The 24,974-nt window shown below is 42.2% G+C and overlaps 1 protein-coding gene and 1 long non-coding RNA gene across 2 annotated transcripts in view; one reads left to right on the top strand and one right to left on the bottom strand.

Moving 5' to 3' along the window:
• Positions 1-6,891, bottom strand: part of LMBRD1 (LMBR1 domain containing 1) — a 78,544-nt gene extending 71,653 nt beyond the window's left edge. The window contains exons 1-2 of the mRNA XM_061989842.1: positions 6,810-6,891; positions 6,024-6,200 (exon numbers count right to left, since the gene is read on the bottom strand). Of these exons, the coding sequence (XP_061845826.1) occupies positions 6,024-6,200; positions 6,810-6,869 (237 nt within the window). The 5' untranslated portion in view covers positions 6,870-6,891. The remainder of the gene's footprint in view (positions 1-6,023; positions 6,201-6,809) is intronic.
• Positions 6,892-7,700: 809 nt separating this feature from the next.
• LOC133624897 (uncharacterized) lies at positions 7,701-18,133 on the top strand. The gene is made up of 4 exons (XR_009818183.1): positions 7,701-11,588; positions 12,961-13,069; positions 14,751-14,875; positions 17,585-18,133. It is a non-coding gene; the product is annotated as an uncharacterized LOC133624897 (long non-coding RNA).
• Positions 18,134-24,974: the final 6,841 nt, after the last annotated feature.

Here is a 24,974-nt window from a genome sequence, read left to right as displayed (position 1 = left end):
TAATAAGACTTCTAGAAGGCCATCTTAAGCTCTTAAAATTCATTGTCTGAAATAAATCATCAGTCAACTGGAATCTGAGTAGACATGTATAACATGCATTTTGTCATCAGTAAAAACAAGGGATGAATAATATTGTAGCAGAGGAAATAGAAAGAACACCTTAAATGTCTGTCAGGTACAAAATAAGTCCAAGTTTTGAAGCCTGTCAGGTACAAGCCCAAAAGTGTTTCAACTGAAAAATTTCTAGTCATTTGTATGCAAATAAACCATGAAATAATTTGATTGTAATAATTTAATGCATACATGGAATATTAAAGTGTTTAAATTGCCTAGTGTTAAAAATTAAGGAAATGCATTGCTTTAATTATGCCTATGGGAAAAGCAAGATTGAACTGAACAGGTGGTACTATTTACTTCCAAGTAAGTATTTGAAAAAGGTCTCTCCTATGAGCAATGGAGACATTCAAAATCCATACTAATCAAAAATAAGCAAGAAAAGCAGCGGTGAGACCTGAAACTTAAATGATACAGTCACTTTACAGGAAGAGGTAGTCAATAACTGAAATACAACAGGGCTTAACTGCCAAAAACCAAACTGTTTCTACTACAAATCTAGAAAAAAAACAAAACATTAACAACATTTATAACATACATGTAGAAATTTAAAACATTATAATGACTTTTCATATTGTTGCTTGTGTATAGGACTAGAGTAATGGGCTTGTAAACATATATTACAGCACATTAGAACACTAAGATGTTATCTTACATTAAAAGACAAAGATGCAAAGATGTGTGCATTTCACCACGCGCCTGGAAGTACCAACTTCACATTATTTTACACAGCAAGAATCTGTAATGCAAGACAATTTAATAGTGTATCTATTATATCAGTGTTCACTCAGCTGCCAAAGCCTCATACTTGCACAAATTAAGATGGTAAAAATACCTATTCTTACTGGCTAATTATCCATAGGCACACAACATCAGCAACTCAAAAGCAGTAACCAGTGCATGTGAACAGTTTCAAAAAAGCTCATGACAGCAGCATTGCCTTTTCAAAAGCAAGACACACTGCTACACAGTAAGTGTCAGAGCTCAGATATTCTCAATGGTACTGAAATATCAAGTTGATAGGTATTTTAATTTACTGGACAAGCACATGCAGGATTCATTTGAGAACTCCTGTAGACAGTCTCTCAATCTACTGTTTTCTTTTCCACCCATTACAGCCCAAACTTAAAATATAGACAGTAGATATCTCAAGCACAATAGATTAGGAAGGTGAGAATTCAAACTGCTGTTAAAGGCAATAATAAGACATGAAAATGGGACCACAAATTCTCTTAAGACCTGCAGAGTACCTGGGTTCTGCACTGTTCCACTGCACTTCATACTGTTGCATGCAGTTTAAGCAAGTATACATTATATAACCTTTAAAATACCTGTAACAATGCATTGTACCAATAGATAAGAGAATCAACAAATTGCAATGAGTATGACAGCCTACACTGAGCTATTGAGATTTAAACAGTTACAAGTGTAAAAAAAAAAACTAATTAGTAAAATGTTGGTTTGTAAATAAGGATATAAAAAAGGCAGCTGAAGAGACTTCCAGTTTACCTAAATGCTGCCACTGAAGCAAAACTCCCTCAAAAGATTAATTTCACAGTTACATTAATGGAAAATGAAACATGAAGAACACTTGATGCCCCCTAGTAAATCATTGAGCAGAGCCTTCCTGCTCCCAGTAGCTGTGTCCAGTCTGTGACCTACATTAACATATTTGAACACAACAATACTATTCAAACTCCTACAGATAACTTCCCTAAACAAATGCAGTACAAGCTTATTTGACAGTTTTGACCTTCCTCATTTTTTGGTGAGGGAACAGTCACAAATTTAATTCTTTTATCCCCCTATTAGGGAGGGCATTTCCACTGTCACTGCTACAAGAATTTCATGCATACTCGGTGAAGGTAGCTCCCATTCTCTACTGCTTATTAGAGCTTGAAGTGACAGAACATTCAAGGCTTCAGTATCTGTGATGTTTCACATACAGATGAAGTCATTCTGCTGATTAGCCTCTCTCAAAACTTAGCCAACAAGAGAAAGATAAAATATCAAAAGCTGGAGAGCAGGTCGTAGCTTGGTTAGATAATAAAGAAATTTCATATTCAGTTCTCAGATCTTCCAGCCTGTTATCTCCAAAACATGACAGATGCGGGACTTTTACTATTAGGTTGACATTAACATTTAGAAACAATCAGATCTCAGCCATATTTAACTACTATGAATATTTTGTACCACTTACAAGTAGTAATTCCTACTCAGGACAGGAAGGATGGTCTCAGTCAATGCTCAGCTAATTCCTTTCTAGAATAAAGAAACCTGACATATACAGTGGTTCTGTGTTCAAGGAGCTATATAATGACTTTCCCTCAAGATGCAAAAATTTTAACAGAACAGTCTATAAAAAGGATCTCAAATTAAACAGATGCTACTCCTTGAATCATTAAGGAGATAACTGGCTTTTAACAGGTCAGCAGACAGCAAGGTTTGTGAGGTGTTCAGTATAACCAGACTAAAAGAAATGCCAGTGGCTTTTAACTTGATATAGTAGCAAGAACACAAATATTTCAAAAAGAAAAGTTCTCATCTCACCTGTCTTCTCCTGCTTCAACAAAATAAGGAAAAAGACAGTGTGGTGATGATAATGTCCTTGTTTCAAGCAGGTTTCCTGCTGCAAGACACCATCAGTTATGTTTTAAATATTTAAGAGACCTGTAGGTCAGAACCAGAGGTCCTGGGTTCCAGCAGTAAACTTGCAGCTTTAAACTAGAGTGAGGTTTTCTGTTCCTAGGTGCTTGTAGTAAATCAAACAAGCCTTCAGATCAAACAGATTAGATCCAACTGGCAGTATTTGAAGTCCTTTGCACAGATTAAAGCACAGTCAATGCATACAGTGAAAGCCTTCAGGATGAAAGCGGTGATGGTGAGTGTTACCAGACTTCACTTACATGGTAACATTTCTTTTGATTAGTACTAGAATGAAAACCTCGCTTTCCTACTTAACAGCACTATGAATCAAAGTAACTCCTGTCTCCAGAAAAGGTAGTGTTGCAATGGATTCTATTGTACATAGAAATAATGACCACCCAAGTCCATGCACCACTGCTCCTTTCCTGAAGGACTATACAACTACCATGCAAAACCTTTAATACTCAAACTGCTCAATTCACTCACTCTAACAGCTTTTATACATTTCATGAGTCTCCCAAAATACAGAGAGAGACACTACCAGATTTCATCAAATGCCCCAAGTCATTTGTTTATTGTAAAGAATAACTTACCTTAAACTTAACATGCTGTTTATGTATCTTTCCATTGACAGTCCTGTCAAAATGGACAAAAACTCAATGGCTGACCAAAGCATAGTACCCTGCCCTTTGTCAAGGAAGACACCTTGGAACACATGATGAAAAAGGGCTACACAACAGCCTTTTAAGTTAATTCATCTAGAAGATAGCATGATTTTGACAGCCTTCAAAGAAAGGTAACCTGCCTGAGTACTACATTTCAGACAATTAAGTGAATCCTATAGCCAGGAAGCTGAGAATCTTTGACTTTCTCATCTCTCTAATACCAACAGTGGGCATTACAGTTGGGAGGTAATTGACAGGAGTACCTATAACACAAACATGTTTACCTAGGATCTGGAGAACTGTCACTACTCTTTTGGCATGAACTCTGAAATAATCCATTTGAAAGGGTTTTGATTAACTAGTGATTTAACCATAGAGACTATTATCCCCATCTGCTACCTGGATCTGCCTCAAAAATCCACTAAAAACAATCTAGTGAGGACTTAGCTCATCCTGGCCATCCAAAACAACATAAGGTTCTTGTCAGAGTCAGTCTTTCAGACCACAGTATCAGATAAAGGGCCTTGGAGGTGCTGGGTTTGAAAGAACAGCCCAGAAGGGTGGTAGTCTCTTGGACATACTCTGAACGCAATCCAGTCTGTCCTTGTGAAACAGTAACAGAAAAGCAGCACACTTAACCCAAGAGAGTGTTAAAAGCTTTAACAATTCCTAAGGACCTCAGATTAAGATGCTGTCTACCTTCCAACTTGACATTACTCCTAATCTGAAATTACCAAATCAATAAGGTAGTGCTTACATACAGATGTTCTGACTTCAGAACCATGTTAATATCCACTTCTACATCCCATTTTCAACACTGCTGCAAAGCTAGAAACTCATGTAGCTGAGCCTTAAAAGAGACAGAGTTGTTCCACAGGACAGTATAGGGCAATTTTATTTCAACGGGCCATCAGCAGCATCTACAAGCACTGGGAACTAAACAGGACCCAGAAGTCTCAGCAGCACAGGCAAAGATACTTTAAAAGAAAAGCTTTACTATAAGTATGAAAGTTGGCCTTCAGCTTCCATTTTTAGACTGAATCTACATACCTCATCATATCACAGCATATGGCCATTACTGTCCTATCACAGCACATAGCCATTAACACAGAAATATAGCTCAAAAACCCCTCAGTATTTTAAGTACAGTAGTTTTCTCTACATTATTTGTACTTCTTTAAAGAAGATTGCAGTGATTGTATGACCACATTTGGCCTCAAGTTGGGTTCTCAAATAAGGGAATGCATTCATTAACAAAACAGCTATCCTTTGCCACAGGAAATTCTGCTTAGTCCCCAGCAGATATGTATTTTTCAGCTGTGCCTAGTTATATCATTTCTTAGTCTTCACTGCTATTCACATTGAACTGCTAATATGGTGACATAAGAAAGATTTCTTCCACTTTCTACATCCATTTTAATACTGAACAGACAAGGCTTGAACACAAAAAACGTTTAGCAACAACAGAACAACAGCTCTAGTTTATTATGTATTACCACATGACAAATAAAATCCCACTTCACAGCTGAACTCTAAAGGCTTCTTAGGATCTGCATTTACATGAACATCATTTAAGAGGCACTGTATTAGCTACAAGCTAATTCGGAAGTGTTATCAAGGATCTGGCAGAATCTACATTTCCTTTGGAAGCAGGACTGAAAGGGAATACCCTCTTTGAGTCTGGTGTGGGGGCACTTACCATCTGCCTCCTCTCTAATTGTTTCAGGATCTATTTTTTCTGAAGTTCTAAGTAGGCTCCAAACACAAGTAGGCTCCTAAGTAGGCTGTTAATCAAATCATTGACATGCTGAAGTCTGACAATGACAGTGGCCTCACAAAGACACTGGGTTGCTGCCTTTAAAAACTCTCTTTGAAAACTGAAGTGGCCAATGGTTTAAGCACTGGGAAGAACTCTTACTTACAGTAATGCTTTAAGCAGGCTACAGTAAGCACTCAATTAAGAACTCATCTTGTACAGCAACCTCCTATAGTTTCAATTTATAAAAACAGCAGTTAAGGCAGTATGAGCCAAGAAGAGACACTACTATTACCCTCCCCCAGCTTTCCCTCTTAAAAAAAGGTTATTAACATATACATAAACTTAAAATTGCTTATTAACACCAGCTCTACATTATAGCTAGATTAATACAGTTAGTCTTTATGTCTTAATGGTTTAGTAGCAGAAAAAGATAAGACTAGCAAAGACAGCCAAAATAACCTTAAACTGCAAATGGACAATACAGACTGTTTTTTAGCAAAGGAGTAAAAAATTCCATTCTACAATGCCCTTTATGATGTATTAGAAAGAAACATTTAAGAGACTTATTTCTATCCTCAGGATGACATACCTTTTTTTAGCATAACAGAAGGAATAAGAACATTGAAAATAAATAACAGAAGTGGAAAGTGAAAGCCAGTTCAAATGACAAATATATTCCAGTGTTGTATTTGGAGTACTTATTACAAGATTTCCAAAAGTTTTAGGCACTAGAACAGGTATTACAATGCACTGGATTTAAACACTGACATCCCAAAAACACCCTCTTTCAACACAGTGGTTGTTTTGAAGTGGCAATTAAGATTTTTAGAAGACTATACCTTAAATGTACCATTTGGATTTTTCATATATGAAACCAAAAAGATGTCCACTGGTAGTAGTGCTGATGAGATAAGAGCAACTGCCAATGCAAATATAGCTGTTATGGTAGAAATCACTTCACTTTCCCGACGACTCTGATACTTGCGTACATAAACCCAGCAGAAAACTAGAATAGCCTGAAATACACAAGGAAAGATAAGTTATGAGGTGCATAATAAGAACATGAAAATAACAGGTATTGAAGGCAGACACCGTATCTTAGATATGACATCTGCCCTAGGATCAACATGCCTTTTACCTGAACCCTATGCATCAATGCTATACTTACCACACACAACACACTCAGAATCACAATCACAGAATGGTAGGGGTTGCAGACACTATCTAGTCCAATCTCTGCCAAGAACAGCTTAACCAACAGTCAGACTAATCAAAACATAAACAAGCATCGCTGATGACATAAGCAGGAAAGCAAGGCACCCCCACATCCTCAGTTGGCAACTCTGTTGAGCTCTACCGCATCAACACCATCACCGCCGAAACACCGAACAGGAAAAACTTCGGGGAAGCGGCCCCTGCCGGGACAAGATGAAAGCAAAGGTACGAGAAAAAAAAAAAGCAGGCAGGAAGACCAAAACTGGAATAGTTAAGGACCGTAGGAGAAGCAGCTGGCCCAGGAAACAAAGTAAACAACCCACCTGGCCCGGAAAAGTAAAATACAGGGAACACAACGAGACAGCTACACATACCGCCCGAACCCCCACCACAAAAGATCCACTACTCACCAGCAGCGCCAGACCGAAGAGGCACCATCCCGTCAGCAGCTCTGAGGTAGGCGCCGCCATCTTCGCTTCCGTCAGCGACAACGTTCCCACCCCTCTGAGGCGGGGAGTTTTAAGGGGGCGGGCAGACGTCACCAGGGAGACAGTACATAAGGCTGCCGAGCGAGTCGCGGAGCGTGACGTAGGAGGTCTCGGATAGCAATTGTTTTCGCTTTAGTTAGGAGTTAGTGGCTTCTGTCCTGGGTTGGTGTGTTTCTTTCTTAGGGTAGCGAATAGCAAGGAGGGGTGGTAGCCAGTACTTCACCCTGTTAAGCAATTGTTTGCTGCATTAGTTTATGGTGTCAGAGAAGCACAGCCGAAGGAGAAGCTGTCGCTCTACAGATCGTGTCTGTTAACGGGCAGCGACGGGGCGGTTAGATCTGTGAAGGTAGTAAACTGGTCCCAGCCCCACGGGGAGACCATGCGCCGCGCCGAGGGGCCGCTGTCGCCTGCTCCCGCAGGAGGATGTTTGTCCTTTGCCTTTGGTGCTGGGAGGCAGTGGCAGCGCTAGGCTTGTGGGGGCTCCCGTGTAACTGCCAGGGGAAGAAGAAAAAGGGGGTTTGGAAAATTATAAGAGTTAGATGCGAAGAAGTATCAAGCAGTTTCAGGGCTTTTTATAGTTGGGTTTTTTTTCTTTAAAAGTACAGAAAGTATTTTCCTTTATCGCGTACTGTTTCCTGAGGGTGCCTGGCAGGTGTGCAAGCTCTATTAGTCGTTCGAAGTAGAGCCGGGGGAACGGGGCCGTGAGGGCGGGAGCGACGCCCGGCAGCGGGCAGAGCCTCGTCCAACGGGGGTGAGGGCGGGACGGGGGGTGTTTGTAAGGCAAACGCGGCTTGCTGCCGCAGGGGCCGAGCGGAGGGTGTGTGGGGAGCCTTGCACCCCGGTGCCTTTGCCCCAGGTTTGTCTTTACAGTGACAGCCCAGAGGAACAAAGGTTGTGTCACCGGTGGGCTTATGGGGTCTAGGGCCATAAGCAGTCTCACCCTGGAGCAACCCCTGCCTCTGGGAGGCTTTCAGCTGGCGTGAGGTGCGCGTGAGATAAGCGGTGGGTGCTGCGGGAGGGCCGGAGCGTACCGAGACGGGATGAGGGGCGGTGGTGCCCGGCCGCTGCAGACTGTGAGGGGCGACCTCGGCGCGGGTTGCTCCGTGCGGAGGCGTGGCCGCGCGAGGAACCTCACCTCCGAGCGGAACGGCAACGGCTGGCGTGAGGCGGCCTTGGGGGGCGAGTCGCTGTGGAATCGTGGCTTTTAATGTAAACTTGGTGGCCTGAGGAGGGTCAGAGGCTCATCGTAAAAATGTAGACACTAGCTGTGTTCTTTAATTTGCTGCAAGTACTTCATGCAGACCAGATGAAAACCCGTGGGTAGGTTGGGAGCCTTGTTCCAGGGCCTGTGGTGGATTTGGTGTGCAGGAGGCTCAGGGGTAAAAATGTGCATGAGCTTTTTTTTTTAGTTTAACAAGCTTGGTACCAAGGGGCTCCCAGGTTGTTTTGTAGCCTTGTGAGAAGAGACTGCTTGGGGCTGGGGGATCTTGGCCCTGGCATGGCAAGCTTCCAGCTGCTGTGGGGCTACTCTGGGTGACTGGAGCCTTGTAGTGGCAATGCTGCTCACAAACAGTGAGAACAGGTGAGAGGTGGGACACCTTGTGGGCTCCTAGCCTTGAGAGAAGGGATCTGTGGGTGAAAGTGTTAAGAGCCTCACCCCAAACTTTTTATTTTTGCCTTTGAGCCTTCTTATGAGAGCTATATATGTGACCACATAGTGTATGGTGGTGCTTGTGAACTATATTCAGAGTATATGAGATGTGTGCTCAGGTAGTCTCATTCCCTCAGGGGAAGGTGATGTGGGTAGTGGGACAGTTTTGCTGGGCTTCAATTTACTGTGCATGTGCAGGGTGGTTGGAAGTGGCAGGAGTTCAGATGAGTTTGCGGCTTTGCAATGAGACCTTTGTTTGGAAGGACAGGAGAATTGGAAGCGTTCCCTCAGAGCAGTGGACCAATGCTGTACTTTGGTTATTGTCAGGGCACTGGCATGTGTCATCATTCAGGAAGCAAGTGATAATGGAGTTGAGAAGAGTTCTGGAGACGTGTAAACTTTGCACTTGAGTACCTGAAAAGGATATGTTAGCTCATGGAAGAAAATATTGCCTGCAGGGACAAATACCTGTACCATGTGTTAATTTTCTATGAGAGCAGTGCAGGTAGAAGCAGAATGCAGTGTTTACCAGTTGCTTGAGTGGTTGAGCGTGGGTGCAGTTTTTCTGTAAGCTTTCAAGAAAAAGCCTGCTGTGGGAGAAGTAGTGATATTGGGAGGCTCATTCTGGAGGGACAGGTGCTTGTGCTGAGTTACCATTTGGTCTGAGGAAGCAGAGAGCAGGCATATCGCTGTGCAGTGGCTGTGGTGCTCATGAGCCAAGTGATGGACACTTTATGGCTATGCAGGTGGACTTACAGTCTGAGAATAGGAGCTGAAACTATAGATATAGTCTAGTAAGCAGCTAAACTACATTGTGTTTGTCCTTTTAGATTTTTGTTGATGTTACTATTAATGTGTATGTATTATTTCCACCACAGGAAATAGTTCCCTTTATGTCATTGCTATTAAATATGTATGTTAGAATTTGAAATCGCCCTAGAACCCATGAAGAATTAAAAACTTCAAGAAGAACATTAAAAATAAACTGTTCCCATATGGGAAGTGAAGTCATTTGCCCTTGGCATGTATAACTGTTTTGTACAGCACTGCATACTCTTATCAATAAAATATTGAAGTCCCAAGCATCAGAGATGCATAACTAGTTACAAGTCAAAACTGCTGTAAAAAAAGCTATAGCTACATCCTACCACCAGTCTTTGTCTTTTGACTGAAATGATTATATCAATATTTTGCTTTACTAAGTAAGCTGTAAGATCTTTCGCCTATGCCAATGTAAGTCCTATAAATTTCCATCTGAAAAATGGTTCAGTTGATGTTTTGACTTTTGTGTTATCCTTTGGAGATGCGTTCCCCAGGAATACTAAAGGAGGTTGGGGCATCCTTTTTTTCTATTGTAGCTAGTGACAGGACAAGGGGTAATGGGATGAAGCTGGAACACAAAAAGTTCCATTTAAATATAAGAAAAAAACTATTTCACTATTGAGATGAGGGAGATCTGGCACAGGCTTCAAGACCCACGTGGACATGTTCCTATGTGACCTGATCTAGGTGAACCTGCTTCTGCAGAGGGGTTGGACTACATGATCTCTAAAGGTCCCTTCCAACCTCTACCATTCTGTGATTCTATGAAATTTCTAAGACTAATGTTTTTCATGGCTGCATTCATACAGCTCTGTAAGAAGGTGCTCATATAAATTTGAGATCAAATGTCTGAGTAGTTACAATGTCTATGGACAGGATGGATTCTTTGTCACTGCAGACAACTTTGAGGATAGCTACTATTTGTAGTGCCCCAAGTCTACTTCCACTGTGTTTTTGTCATAGAGTGAAAAGAAACTGCAGAACAAAGCTCCATAAAGCACAAAAGTCATTAAGACTAATGAGAGCTATGGGTCAAGAAATACAAGCTGAGGCAATTGGTCCCAATGCAGTGTGGAAGAAACATCTCCTGTCTGTACAAATAGAGGAGGCCAGAAGAACAGGTGGGTTTTTTGCAGTTATTGATTGAGAGAAGGTAGGGAGTTGTGTGGGCCAGCCAGTGAAGTGGCCTCATTAATACCAAAGTGAACTGATCACCTCCCAGATGAAGGATAGTGTGGTGCCACATGAGTGCCTGAGATCCCCCTGATAAGAAGATTTTTATCTTGGCTGCAGTGGTGTACACCAATGCTGCATTTCCAGCAGACAAATTAGTCTCACATAGCTTAGAAAATGAACCTGGTAGTTGTCCCTATGCTTTCTCCCTTTCATTCCAGTAGTACATGTGCCTTTTTTCCTGCCTAGACTCAGATTTGTCTTATTCTCTTTCATGCTACTTTGCTCTTGAAGCTAAAAGCTTGTCATCAAGATGCTATCATGTGCAGCAAGATCAGTGAATGTGCTAAAGAGTAACTGAATAGAAATACTTGTGTAGGGCATGATTTGTGGGGTGAGATTAGTACAAAGAATGGGCCTGTACAAAAAGTGAAATGATTTCTGAAAAGGTTTTGTTGGATGTGTTTGTAGCTAGGGTTAACTGCAAGCTAATAATTGACAGACTCTCTTAGTAGTTTTGTGTGGGACAGGTTTTTGGTAGCAGGGCAGCTACAGGGGTGGCTTCTTTAAACAAAGATCTGTCAGAAGCTTCCCCTGTAGCTCATAGGGCTTGGGCCAGTCAGTTCTAAGATGGACCCTGCAGCTGACCCAGGCCTGGCCAATTAGTATCTGAGGTAATGCTTCTGTGAATAAGGTATTGGAGAAGGGGAAGAAGTTATTGTGCAGTTGCTGAACTGCAGCAATAGAGAGTGAGAATGTGAAAACATCTCTGCAGACACCAAGGTCAGTGGAGAAGGAGGATGAGGAGGGTGCTTAGGCCCTGGAAGAAAGACTCCCCTGTGACCTATGGTGAGGACCATGGTGAGGCAGCTGTGCCCCTGCAGTCCATGGAGGACCATAGGGAAGCAGAGACCCACTCGCAGCCTGTGGAAGACCCCACGCTGGAGCAGGTGGATGCCTGAAGGAGGCTGTGACTCTGTGGGAAGCTCACCCTGGAGCAAGTTCCTGGCAGGACCTGGGAGTCTGTGGGGAGAGCGGAGCCCATGCCTGAGCAGGTTTGCTGTTAGGTCTTGTGATCCTGTGAGGGAGACAGGCTGGAGCAGTTAGTACCTGAAGGACTGTTCTCCCAGTGGATGACCCACTGTGGTGGTTTAACCAGGTGTCTGCCAAGTCATATCACTCTCCTTCCTAAACTGGACAGAAGAGAGAAATATAACAAGCAATTTGTGAGTCAAGATAAGGACGGAGAGATCACTCAGAAATTAGTGTCACGGGCAAAACAGACTCAATGGCCTGGCACATCAGACCTACATCCAGCCAGGGTCAAACCACCACACCCACATTGGGACAGTGTGGGAAGAGCTGCCCCCATGGGAGGCTCCATGCTGGAGCAGTTCATGAGGAACTGTAGCCCATGGGAAGGACCCATGCTGGAGAAGTTCATGAGGGACTGTCTCTCGTGGGAGGGACCCCACAGTGTAGCAGTGGGAAGTGTGAGGAGGCCTCCCCCTGAGAAGAAGCAGCGGCAAAGTCCATCTGTAATGAACTGACTGCAACCCCCATCCCCTGCACTGCTGGGGGGAAAGAAGGAGTCTTGGGAAGAGACAGGAGTGGGGGAAGGTCTTTTAAGATTCTATTTTATTTCACTGTTCTGTTGAGTTATTAATGAACAATCACAAACGTTTTTCTCCCCAAGTTGAGTCTGTTTTGCCCATGACACTACTTGCTGAGCAAACTCTCTGTCCTTATCTCAACTCACAAAACTCTTGTTTTATTTCTCTCTCCCCTATCCGCTTTAGGAAGGGGAGTGATTTAATGACTTGGTGGGCATCTGGCACTCAGCTGGGACTAAACCACCACATGTCTAAAAATTCTTAGTGCACTTAGTAAAAAGAAAAATATTAGAGAGTTTTACAGATCATTGAGAGAATGTGTGAATGAAAATAGAATGAGTGAATCTGAATAGAATGTTATTACCATATTCCTTAAAGAAAACTGATACATGATGGTGGTAGCAGTTGTAATGTGGAAAGCTATACCAATGGCCTTCCCTAAATACCATCCTAATTTTCTCAGGCAAGACAGTTGCACAGTGACAAAAATGACTACAAAAGTTTTGTGTGAAAAGAATTTTGAAAATATATTAATTTTGTTGTTTGTAAATTGTTTCTGGTTTGGCTGGGACAGGATTAGTTTTCACAAGATGCTGCAGGGCATGTGACTGGGATATTTGATACCATGCTGATGTTATTCTCTATGGCTGAGAGCTGGACAGGATGTGGTAGCGTACAGAAGAACTATGGCTTTTCAGTTGGGACTGAGCAACAGATTCTGCGTGGTGAGCAATTACATTGTGTATATTCTTTTATTAATGTTATAACTAATTCCTCTCGTGTTTTCTATTACATTGTCTTTGACTCAACTCAGGAGATATTACTTTTTCCTGGTGAGGCAAGGGGAGGTGTGAACAAGCAGCTGTGTGGTCGGTGTTGCTCCCCATGTGAGGCACTGCAATCACATCAAAGCCAAGCATCCTGTAAGTTGTTTATGGAGTACAAGAACAAAAAGTTTCAAAATGGGAGGGAGATTGGACAAAATCTTCAGGATCCAAAATGTGGTTTGGTCTTCAATTTGAGTTTCATCTGTACTAGATCTTGTCAAAATCTATAAGAAACACAGAAAGAAAGAAAGAAAAAGGCAGCCACTACCATGGGAACTGTGGTGATGAGACCATTCATGGCCCCAGAGCAAGGCCACCTTGAGTAGGTCACACAGGAACTCATCCAGGTGGGTTTTGAATGTCTCCAGAGAAGGAGACTCCACAACCCATCTAGGCAGCCTGTTCCAGTGCTCCCTCACAGGGAAATTCTTCCTTTTGTTTCTTTGAAACCTCTTGGGTTCCAGTTTGTACCTATTGCCCCTTGTCCTATCATTAGTCATCATTGAGAAGAGCCTGGCTCCATCCTCCTGACACCCACTCTTTACATATTTGTGTAAATGAATGCAGCCTCCTCCAAGCTAAAGAGCCCCAACTCCCTCAGCCTTTCATCATAACAAAGATGCTTCATTCCATCATCTTTGTGGACCTGTGCTGAACTCTCTCCCCTGTCCTTGAACTGAGGGGCCCAGAACTGGACACAGTATTCCAAATGTGGTCTCATGAGGGCAGAGTAGAGGGGAAGGAGAACCTCTTGACCTACTAACCACAGCCCTTGTAATACATGCCACAATGCTATTCGCCTTCTTGGCCATGAGGGCACATTGCTGGCTCATACTCATGCTGCTGCCCACCAAGACCCCCAGGTCACTTTCCCCTACACTACTCTCTAATAGTTCATTCCCCAGCCTGTACTGGCACGTGGGGTTATTCTTTCCCCAATGCAAGACTCTACACTTGCCCTTGTTGAATTTCATTAGATTTCTCTCTGCCCAAAGAAAGCTTTCTTGAAGGTGAGCAGCACTGCATGGCTTCAGTGTGCTTTCTTCTTCTGTGCATTTATTGATACAGAATCATAGAATAGTCAGAACTGGACACAGGACTCCAGCTGAGGCCTCACCAGAGCAGAGTAGAGGGAGAGGAGAACCTCCCTCAACCTACTGGCCACACTCTTCTTGATGTATCCCAGGATGCCATTTGCCTTGGCCACGAGGGCACGTTGATGGCCCATGTTTAGTTTATTATCAGAACTCCCAGGTCTCTCTCTGAAGAGCTGCTTTCCAGGAGGTCATCCCCCAGCCTGTCCTGGTGCATGGGGCTGTTCCTTCCCAGATGCAGGACTCTGCACTTGTCCTGGTTGAACCTCATGAGGTTCCTCTCTGCCCAACTCTCAAGCTGGTCAAGATCTCACTGAATGGCAGCACAGCCTTCTGGGGAATCAGCCAGTCCTCCAATTTGGTGTCAGTTAAGATTACTAAGGGACTAGTCCAGAATAGACAGGCACTACTCACCTGCAGAGCACTGCAGTTCCCCATGGATTGAGTGCACTATCTGCTGAGCAAGGATACCCGTGGATCTTTGGTGTAGCTGCCTTTGCAACTGAGGAGGCTAAACAGCTGACCACCTCACCAGGTTTCCCCAAAGATTCTTCTACTGTGGGGTTGCTACCACAACAGTGCACAGGCAGCGATATTGTACCAACTGTGATTCTAATTTCTGTAAATAACCTGATTTACCACCATTGATATTGCTAATGCATTCTTCTCAATCCCTTGGACAGCAGAGTGCAGGCCTCAGTTCACTTTCATCTGGAGGACCATCCAGAACACCTGGAATTGACTACCTCAGGGGTGGAAACACAGCCCCACCATTTGCCATGGGCTGATCCAGACTGTGCTGGAAAAGGTGAGGCTTTGAGACACCTGGAAAACATTGACATCATTGTGTGGGGAAACTTGGCAGAAGAATTTTTTAACAAAGGAAAATAGTGTAAATCCTTCTGAAGACTGACTTTGCCATCAAACAAAGTAAGGTCAGAGGGCCTGCACAGAAATACAACTTTTAGGAATAAAATGGTGTCGTGGGTTTGAGTGGAGCCACTTTTTACTTAATAATGTGGTAACAATACTAGTTGCTAAATAACCCCACCATTGATACTAGAGGTTCATCCATGCTGTAAACACCACTTGTTTTGTCCCACTGCAAAGGCTGAATTTCTTGTACACTGGAGTGCTAGGTCATTTTAGCATCAGCGCTTCAGGCAGCAGCCTGTGGATTTGTTGGTTTGATACACTAAGTGCTTTCTACATTTGTATTACTATGAATCTACTGTTCTGCCTCAAGTGTTTTTGTGTAGTCCTTCACCTTCAGGAAGGAGTGACATGATTCAGAGAATGCACCCAGTGCTGGAAATGGAAAAGCTGCTGCAGATGTCTGAAGCAGCAGGTTAATATTATCTGAGCAGGAAATCTGAAACACTGTTGGGACAGATGGAGCCCCGAAGTCACGGTTTACATGAACTCTGGACAGGTTAGAGGGATGGCCCATAGATTAAGGGAATGACATCTGTGTGTATGTCAATGACAGGGAAAATGGTGATAAATAACTGGAACATGTATGATTTGGACATGGTGTAGATAGTCTAGAAAAAGTGGTGGATAATGTCCTGGGTTTTGCTGGGACAGGGTTAATTTTCACCAGATGCTGTGAGGGGCATGGTCAAGCTATTCTATACCATGCTGATGTCATGCTCAGTATATGGGGGGGGGCTGCTGGTGGGTGAGACTCACCATGGTAAGCAATTGTGTCACTTGCCATGTATGTTCCTTTATTATGAATCTTTTCTCCCTTTGTGTTGTCCTTATCTCGACCCACAAGGTTTTACCTTTTTCTTCTGATTCTCCTCCCCATCCTGCCAAAGCAAGGGAGGAGTGAGCAAGTGCCTGTGTGGTTCATTGTTGCCAGCTGGGCTTAAACCACAACAAAAATGGAGTCTTTGTTTAAAAAAATCCCATTAAGGAGTTTATGTATAATGAGATGTTAAGTCCAAGCTATGAAAAATATCTTACATGCCACTTAAAAGTAAGTTTTCCAACTTTGTTATTAATAAGATTTTCATGTTGTAAAAAGAGAAAGAAGAGGAGGCATATTGTGGAAATTAAAATATATGAAACAAGATACAGTCTTCATTTTGACCAGGACAAGGGATTAGTATCATACATGAACTGAATAGTGTACATACCATGAGGGAGCAGGTGCACCTTCTTACTTGACTGATCTGCTCTTGTCACCACTTGATAATGCCACAAGTTTCATGGGGGCTGAGAACGTGTGGGCTAATGGTGACGCTGTATTTCAAGATTCTCTGATTCATTTTTCTATTATTTTTTTTTTCTCAAGTTGGAGAAGGTAATTATCCTTTGTAATTATTCTTTGTGTTCTGTGGCTTAGAATCCAGTAAAGCCTGTAGGCCCTATAGCACAGAACATGCTGGACCTATGTGCAAGTACACACAGCCACCACCAATAACAACTAGTTTTTCTGGGGGTTTTTTAAGTCCTTTCTCTGTTTTCTTGTCAAAAGCTTAACTTCTTGATGTATTTATTTTTGTCTGTTTGATTTAATATTGTCGTTAATTTACCATTACTGCAGATAAACTAGGTTTCTCAGTTTGGTTTGTCATACTGTATGTCAAGGCAGGCATTTGTCCTTCCATCACTGTGTTTGAGTGCTTACTTAGCCTTATTTAACCAGTAGCACAGCTTTAGTTTTCTTGTAAGACACAGTTAAGTTAATTTTGTGAATACGCTTACCACTATATCATGCATAGGCAAAAAGAGGACAAAATTGGAATCTGGCAGTCTGCATGAAAATTAACAAATATCTTAGAAGTCGGTCATAAAATTAACTTGGATGTTATGTATTGCTAGGTTAATAGAGAATATAATGTGTCCTTTATGTATTTGCTCCTTTGCTCCTATGTATTGTTCCATTATCCTAAAATGTTACCTTGTTTCAAGTTAAACCATGCTAATCTCTTCAGAGTGCTTAGATTTAATGCTGAGGGAAACCCGAGAGAGACTTCGTTTTACCTTTAAACCTTATTCAATACCAATAGTTTGTACTGTTCTATCAGTGGCTTAACAGTCATATTATCTTTTAGAAGGTTGAAATGTGCTAAATAAAAGTAAATAGTAGAGTTAGAAATTTTAAATGAATCTATGGAAGAATTTAAGGTGGTTCTTTCAATACATTGCTAACAACTGCATAATGTTTATGGAGGTTTTTTACTGTTGTAGTGGTTTTGCCTAGTCCAGGTTTTTTGGTAGTGGGGGAGGCTACAGGGGTGGCTTTAAACAAAGAGCTGCCAGAACCTTCCCCTGTAGCCCATTGGATTAGGGCCAGTGAGTTCTAAGCTGGACCCTGCACCTGACCCAGGAGTAGCCGATTAGTGTCTGAGGTAATGCCTCTGTTTTGATTTAATATTGTTGTTCATTTACCATTACTGCAGACAAACTAGGTTTCTGAGTTTTCTAACATATTTGAGACAAGTTGTTGCACAGCTGCTGAACTGCAGCAGCAACAGGGAGTGAGAATGTGAAAACATCTCCACAGATACCAAGGTCAGTGGAGAAGGAGGACGAGGAGGGTGCTTAGGCCCTGGAAGAAAGACTCCCCTGTGACCTATGGTGAGGACCATGATGAGGCAGCTGTGCCCCTGCAGCCCATGGAGGCCACCAGGAAGCAGAGACCCACTCGCAGCCTGTGGAGGACCCCACGCCTGAGTAGGTGGATGCCTGAAGGATATTGTGACTATGGGAAGCTCACCCTGGGGGAAGTTCCTGGCAGGACCTGGGAGCCTGTGGGGAGAGAGGAGCCCTTGCCAGAACAGGTTTGCTGTCAGGACTTGTGATCCTGTGAGGGACTCAGGCTGGAGCAGTTGGTACCTGAAGGACTGTCCTCCCAGGGGGTGACCCACCCTGGGGCAGGTTGTGAGGAGCTGCCCCTGTGGGAGGCCCCATGATGGAGCATTTCATGAGGAACTGTGTCCCATGGGAAGGACCTACACTCTAGCAGTGGGAATTGTGAGGAGGCCTTCCGCCGAGAAGAAGCAGCATCAAAGTCCATCTGTAATGAACTGACCACAACATCCATCCCCTATCCCCTGCATTGCTGAGGGGGAAGGAAGGAGAGTCCTGGAGGAGGGAGGGATGGGGGGAGGTGTTTTAAGATTCAATTTTTGTTTATCATCTCCCTGCTCTTATTATTCCTTTAATAAATCAAGCCTTTTTCTCCCTAAATCGAGTGTGTTTTGCCTGTGATGCTAATTGCTGAGTGACCTCTCTGTCCTTAACTCACAGCTTGTTATATTTCTCTCTCCAGTTTAGGAGGATTTTATGACTTGGTGGACACCTGACTAAACCACCACAACTGTGCTGTTCTCTGTTTTTACTTTAACAAAAACAGGATTTTAAAAAAAGGGGTCTGGGGGCAGAAGAGGTGATTAATTTCTCCAAGAGATACCATGTAGGTCAGTAACATTTTCTTTAATGAAGGCTGTAAAAAGGATTAGGAGCCTTCAAGGTCAATTTATTTCTGAAAGGCTTTTTCCAAAAAACAATAACTAAAAGCTGTTCCATATGTAAATTTTCAGTTCTGTATGAGCTGATAAGAATGAAAACAATGTGAACTTCCACAATAGAGATGTATGAACGTTCCCACAACAGAAATGAGAGTGAACTGCTCTGTTCCCCTGAAACTCTGCCTGATTTTTTTTTTTTCCAGTCAGAATAAAAATAGATTTCCCCAATAATTTCTCATAGTACTATTCAAATATTGAACTGACTGCTTGATAATTTATTGTTTTCTGCATATTTGTTATAAATTATTAGAGATGCTTCTATCTCTTGTACATGGGAAAACTGCAACGAAGGCATAAACTTGGAACATGTTTTAAGGCATTCCCAGGGTGGACTAAGGAAACTAGATAAAGAGCAAGGAAAACAGCAGATTAAATTCTGATCCCCTGAATTCCATGGCAAAGCTGCCAGTAAGTTTAGCTTTTGCTAAAATTCATCTTCGGTGTTAGTTAAAAAGGCAAATAATTATAGTAAGAGGAATAAAAAACAAATTGACTTTACTCTTCATGAATGGTGAGCTATTTTGACAACTGTGTCGAAAAGATACTGAATTTGAGTTAGTGCACAGGAGGACTGTCGTGGCTGAAGCCAATCCAGAAACAAAGTACCACGCAGCCACTTGCTTACCCCACAGCCACCCCACCTCCTTTAGGATGGCAGAGGCCCCAGCAAGATGGGAGGAGAAAAGCTAATCCAAGGCCTTGTGGATCAAGACAAGGACAGGGAGAGCTCACTGCCAATGACGGTTCTGAGTGAAACATACTCAACTACTTGATTTAGGAAAGAAAATGAGATAAGTTTAATCTGCTAACAACTACAAAGAGAACAGATAAAAACCAAAAACAGATCAGAATGATAAGAAAAAACATCCCTTTAAGATCTCTTTCCCCCACCCCCCCTTCATCCAGGGCTCAAATCCCTGCTTATGAGATCTCAACCTCCCTGCTCAGTGGTACAGGGGGCATGGAGTGAGGGACGTGGTCAGTACCTCAAAGATGGTCTCTGACACTTCTTTCTTCTCAGAAGACTCACATTCTTCTCCTTCCACCATCACTACCAACTGCTACTCATCCAACTGCGTCTCCTTAAGAAGTGATTGTAGTAGTGACCTGTTGACTCATCCCTAGAGATGGGCCTCACTTAGAGCTAGGGAAAGTTTTGACAGGCACCACCATTTCAGCCCTCCTCCCCTTACCAGAAGGGCTCTGCAAATACCTGGCAGGACAAACACAAAGTAAGGAATAGGTCCTATGCTCAGAAAATATGTATGTTTGGAATTGACATCTTGGAAAAAAATGCTACTTAAGGAGAAATTGATTTCTTAGAGAACAATTACTTGTGCTTGTGTCAAGAAAATTGGTCATAATAGGCTAAGACCCGTCAGACTTAAAAGGGACTGCTTCCTCAGTCTAAAAAATAGATGCCCTTACCTTAGGAAGATTTGAACACCAAGACTATGCACATGTTAAAAAATTAATACAGAAGTTCATGGATGAGAGCTCTGTCAAGCAATATTAAGCACTCTGATAGAGAAGCAACCTCCAGCTCAGTCCCTAAGCAGAGGCATACCAGAAATGGGCAGGGTTTGCAAGGGGAGCTGCTTCAGCTTTTCCTCTTTTCCAAAAGGTTTGCTGTTGGCCCTGTGAGGTCACTGTAGAAGCAGCAGAGCCTTTCAGTCAGTCCAGCTCAGTATACCTGTTCTTAGCATGTCAACAAAGGCTAGGGTTTTTATTATTTGATACGGTTAGAGGGTAATCTTCATGATGAAGGTGAATCTCTTGTCTCAGAAGATTTACTCCAAGCCATTTTCATTATTTAAACCTAACATATGGACTGCATAAAGAATCCTGAACATTAAGGGCTGTCTGTCAGCACTGGAGAGGTGATTTTATATTACAGTGATGGTTGAGCCACTTCTCTGCCCAACAAAATAGGCCTTGGACCCATATCCAGGAGCCTGGAAGTTCCCTTTTGTTTCAAAGTGGGAGAGGGAGGGGGAAAGACCTAATGTTTGCATGTGAAAAGAGTCGATGAATCTAATTTCCTCAGTTCAAGAAATGCATTGATTAAACCAGTGTGAATTAAGGAGAGGATCACCAGGATGGCTGGGTCACAAGCGCTTGCTTTGTGAAAAGAGGTGGCAGAGCTGGGTTTGTTTAGCTTGGAGAAAAGATGGCTTTGAGGACCCTAACAGCAGGGAGGTTGTCTAGACAATGGAGTCAGTGGTGCATGGTAAAAGGAGAGACAGCAGACATAAAGTGAAACGGGAGGATCTGTCTGGATATGTGGATGAAAAAAAAAGTTTAAATGTAATTAAGCACTGGAATGGATACCCCTGATAGGTTTTGTAACCTCCAAGAGTGGAAGTTTACAAGACTCAGCTAATACAACTTTGAGCAATGTGATTTGGATTCATTTGGATTCCTGGTTTGAGCAGGAGGGTTGGACAAGCAAGGTCCCGAGTCCCCTCCTACCTGAATGAGTTTATGATTTATGCCATTCACATGACAACAGTGTTTAGATAGAAGATACATTTTGGAGAGTGCAAAGGAAATTATTTTCAGCAACTGCATCAGGAAAGGAATAGTTGGGCAGTAACATGAGTGTCACAGACAGGAGGAAGTTTTATCATCTAGGTCTTTTTGATCAGCAGTTACATCTGTAGTTTTGACTTCACAGAAGAGCAAATCACTTTCTGCTATTTCTGTCCTTCCTTAGATGTATGATCTTTAACTACATGGCTCTTGTGTCCCTTGGTTGTCAGTGAATATGGATAGAACCAAATACCAATCTCTTTGCCTGTATCCAGAGACTTTTCTTTTTTCTAAACTATATGGAGCCAGAAGACCCCGAGTCTCTGCAAACTGGGCTTCTGGATGTACGTAGTGAGGAGCAGTCTCAGAGCTTTTATTTCGTATTGGAAGGTTTGGTGTGTGTAATGTTTATTTTACAAGATGAGAATGCTAGGGCTTCAAGCTATTACTAAGACTTCATGTTTCCCATCCCCAGGAAAAGAAACAGTATGTTGTTGTAAAAGATTTAGTTCACAGAATCTCAGAATGGTGGGTGTTGGAAGGGACAGCTAGAGATCACCTAGTCCAACCCCCCTGTTCAAGCAGGTCTGCCTAGATCAGGTCACCTGTCCAGGTAGGTTTTGAAAACCTCCAGAGAAGGAGACTCCACAACCTCCCTAGGCAGCCTATTCCAGTGCTGCATCACTCTTACAGTAAAGAAGTTTTTCCTTTAGTAGAACTTTGTTCCAGCTTTTGTCCATTGCCATTAGTCCTATCAGTGGACACTACAGAGAAAAGTGCTGCCCAATCCTCTTGACATATACATTTTAAATACTTGTAAGTATTAACGAGGTTCCCCCCTCAGTCTCCTCCAGGCTGAACAGTCCCAGATCCCACAGCCTTTCCTCATAAGTTCAATGCGGTTGAACATATTCTTCCTGTTTCATTTCTTTTTTGCAGGTGAACTGCTTTTCTGTTTGGGTTACAGCTGAGTTATCATTAGAGTAGTGGTGGGGAAAACCACAGAGGGTAATTATAGTGGAAGAGTGATGTCGAAACTCACTATTTCGTAACAGGAGAGTCAAATAAATATATTATAATTCATTATTAATTCCAAAAGACCGCAAGCTCAGACGTGAAAGTCCGATCCGTGGGTCAGGAGTCTTCTGTGGGACGCCAGCAGGGGGCGATGGCGGCGCTGGCCCGGGGCACATGCCGGGGCACTGCGCGCTGCCGCGGGGCGTCCGGCACGGCCAGAGCGCCCAGAGCCGCTGCCTGACGCAGGACCCAGCCTCGTCCCCTTTCTATCAGCTTCGAAGTAAATCTAGTTCTTCAAAACTGAAATGGCTTGCTCCAAATCTTAATCTTTGCCTGTCAAGCGCTGTCACCACCGATGGCACCGTTGCTTTCCAAAGTATTCAAGGCTAGAATTCAGTGCCACTGTAAAGATTTCCATGCACAACTAGAGCTTATCTAAATTTTGCCATTTCTTCATTATCATATACTCAAGAACAAATCCTGTTCTATTCTTTTACGACTAACTTGTCTAAAAAATTCTCTCCTATGTTTGCAACCATTGCACTTCCATGCTGAACTCTCAGGAAATTTCTAATTCAAGAAGAGACATATTAAATCTAGTCATGCTGATCTTTCATCTTCGTCTCCCAGTCTCTGATGCTCTCTTATTTGTTGCATGACAGACAAGCTAGTAAGAGTTTGTACAATCCTCTTTTATGTACTGACAGAATTCAGTGTCTGTTCTCATTCTTTTATTCCAGCAACCATTTTGGTTTGGCGTTGAAGTGCTTGGTTCGTTTGCCAAAATCTGTCCCACTTTTGGACACACCCTGTTAAACTATGGAATATGCTTCATAAGGCAGTCCACAGAGCCTTCATTCATGTCTCAAAATAGTTCTTACTACTAATTTTTGGTTTAATACCTGAAGGGCCATGTGACCAGTTCATAACCATGAAAGTGTTGATTTCTGATTTTTTTTTCCACATCTTATTTATAAATATCTTCTTTTTATGGAAACAGTACATATTTGTATTAATTTTTTTTCTCATTTATCTTCTTTTACTTTTTAATATATTTTATAGATCTGTTTTAAATTTATTAAAATGTCTTCTGTAATAAAATTGGGGTTTTGCTGCTTACTGCACAAGGTCTTCATCATGGCAATACACTACATGCTAGTTATCTAATGTTTCCTCTAATAATCAAATGCAAAACAAGTTCTACTGCTTTACACAGTTAAATTTAGAGATCCTTTCTAACATTTACTAGAAAGTGATGCATGTAGGATTTTTTGGTACAAAATACTAGAAATTTGCAGATTTTACATAAAATGATGCAAAGCAGATACTCAAGTAATTACATGCTTGTATTTGTTTTGTGTGCATATTTACTTTTATATTAAAAATATTTCCCATCCTGTGTCTTCACTGTTTTATCAATTGCTTTCTTACAGCTACCAATGAAAAATGGACCATGAGAAGTTTTGCTCTTTTTAAGGTAACTGTTTGCTGTAATGAACTCGATGTCTCTGAAGTTTTAACAGAGGAAAGAGGCAGTGCACAAAAGAATCAAGTGCCCAGATCATACCTGTTTGTAGAGGTGAAGGATATCAAGACATTTCATAAAGCACATTTGAATCAGATGCAGATGGAGGAGGAACTGATGGCCTCTGAAGCCTTAGCTGTTGCAGATGCTATTAGATGAGTTTTATTCCATTTGGGTTTCTTTAAACACACCTGACACCCATAGAATGAACTTTTAAGTAAGTCTAAAGAATTATTTTTTCTTATTGCTATCTATTTTTTCATTCAGAATAGATATATCTACACCAGTTTTTGAGGACTTCCGTGTGACTGCTGTTAAAATCAAACTGTTTCTGAACATAAAGCAGGTCTGAAAGGTGTGTCCTTGCTATACTTTCTTGGGCGAGAGACAGTAAGTCTGAATTACATTAATGAGTGATGAAGTAGATTTGGAAATACAAGCAGTTACAAGTTAGGCAGGGCATTGCTAAGCAACTTCAAAGCTTGTTTCAGCCCTATTTTTCCCATTCCAGTTTTCTAGTTGTCAAAAAAGAATGTTCTTACATGCACTTAGAACGTTCCCTTAAAATTTGCAGGTCGCTCAGTTGTCTTATGTCAAACTACCAGGTTATCTCTAAACGTCATTAAAGTGAGCACAGGGCTTTGCTTTCCTCACCTAGGAAACATTGTGAATAGCTTGCTGTTGACATGAAAATGATTGAGTAGGAAATAATTATGTGTCCATTTTTGTAGGGTAATTGCCCAATAAAAAGTTGATAGAGTGAATTCAAATGTAAGGCAACACTTGCAGGAGCACATACTGCTGAGCTAACCTTACTGAGCTGTGTACAGCATTTTCACAGAATGGCAGGGTTGGAAGGGACCTCTAGAGATCATCTAGTCCCACCTTCCTCCTAAAGCAGATCCACCTAGATCAGGTCACACAGGAACACTTCCAAGTAGGTTTTGAAAACCTTCAGAGAAAACGACTCCACACCCTCCCTGGGCAGCCTGTGCCAGGGCTCCCTCACCCTCACAGTCAAGAAGTTTTTCATTATGTTTTAGTGGAATCTCTTATGTTCCAGCTTATGTCCATTACCCCTTGTCCTGTCACTTGAGACAGAAGAAAAAATTGTTGCCCCATCCTCTTGACATACACCATTTAAATACTTGTGTTAATGAGGTCACTCCTCAGTCTTCTATCAGCTGAACAGCCCCAGGTCCTGCAGTTTTGAAAAGCTGAAAGTCTGTAGGAGTTAACGATAGCTTCACGCACACTGTGTTGGCTTTAAAAAGATGAGGCTTATGAGA

The sequence above is a fragment of the Colius striatus genome, chromosome 2, assembly GCF_028858725.1.
Source record: "Colius striatus isolate bColStr4 chromosome 2, bColStr4.1.hap1, whole genome shotgun sequence".
In the NCBI taxonomy this organism is placed as follows: domain Eukaryota; kingdom Metazoa; phylum Chordata; class Aves; order Coliiformes; family Coliidae; genus Colius; species Colius striatus.
The sequence above is the reverse complement of the archived record's forward strand: the minus strand, read 5'-3'. Positions and strand labels throughout refer to the sequence as shown.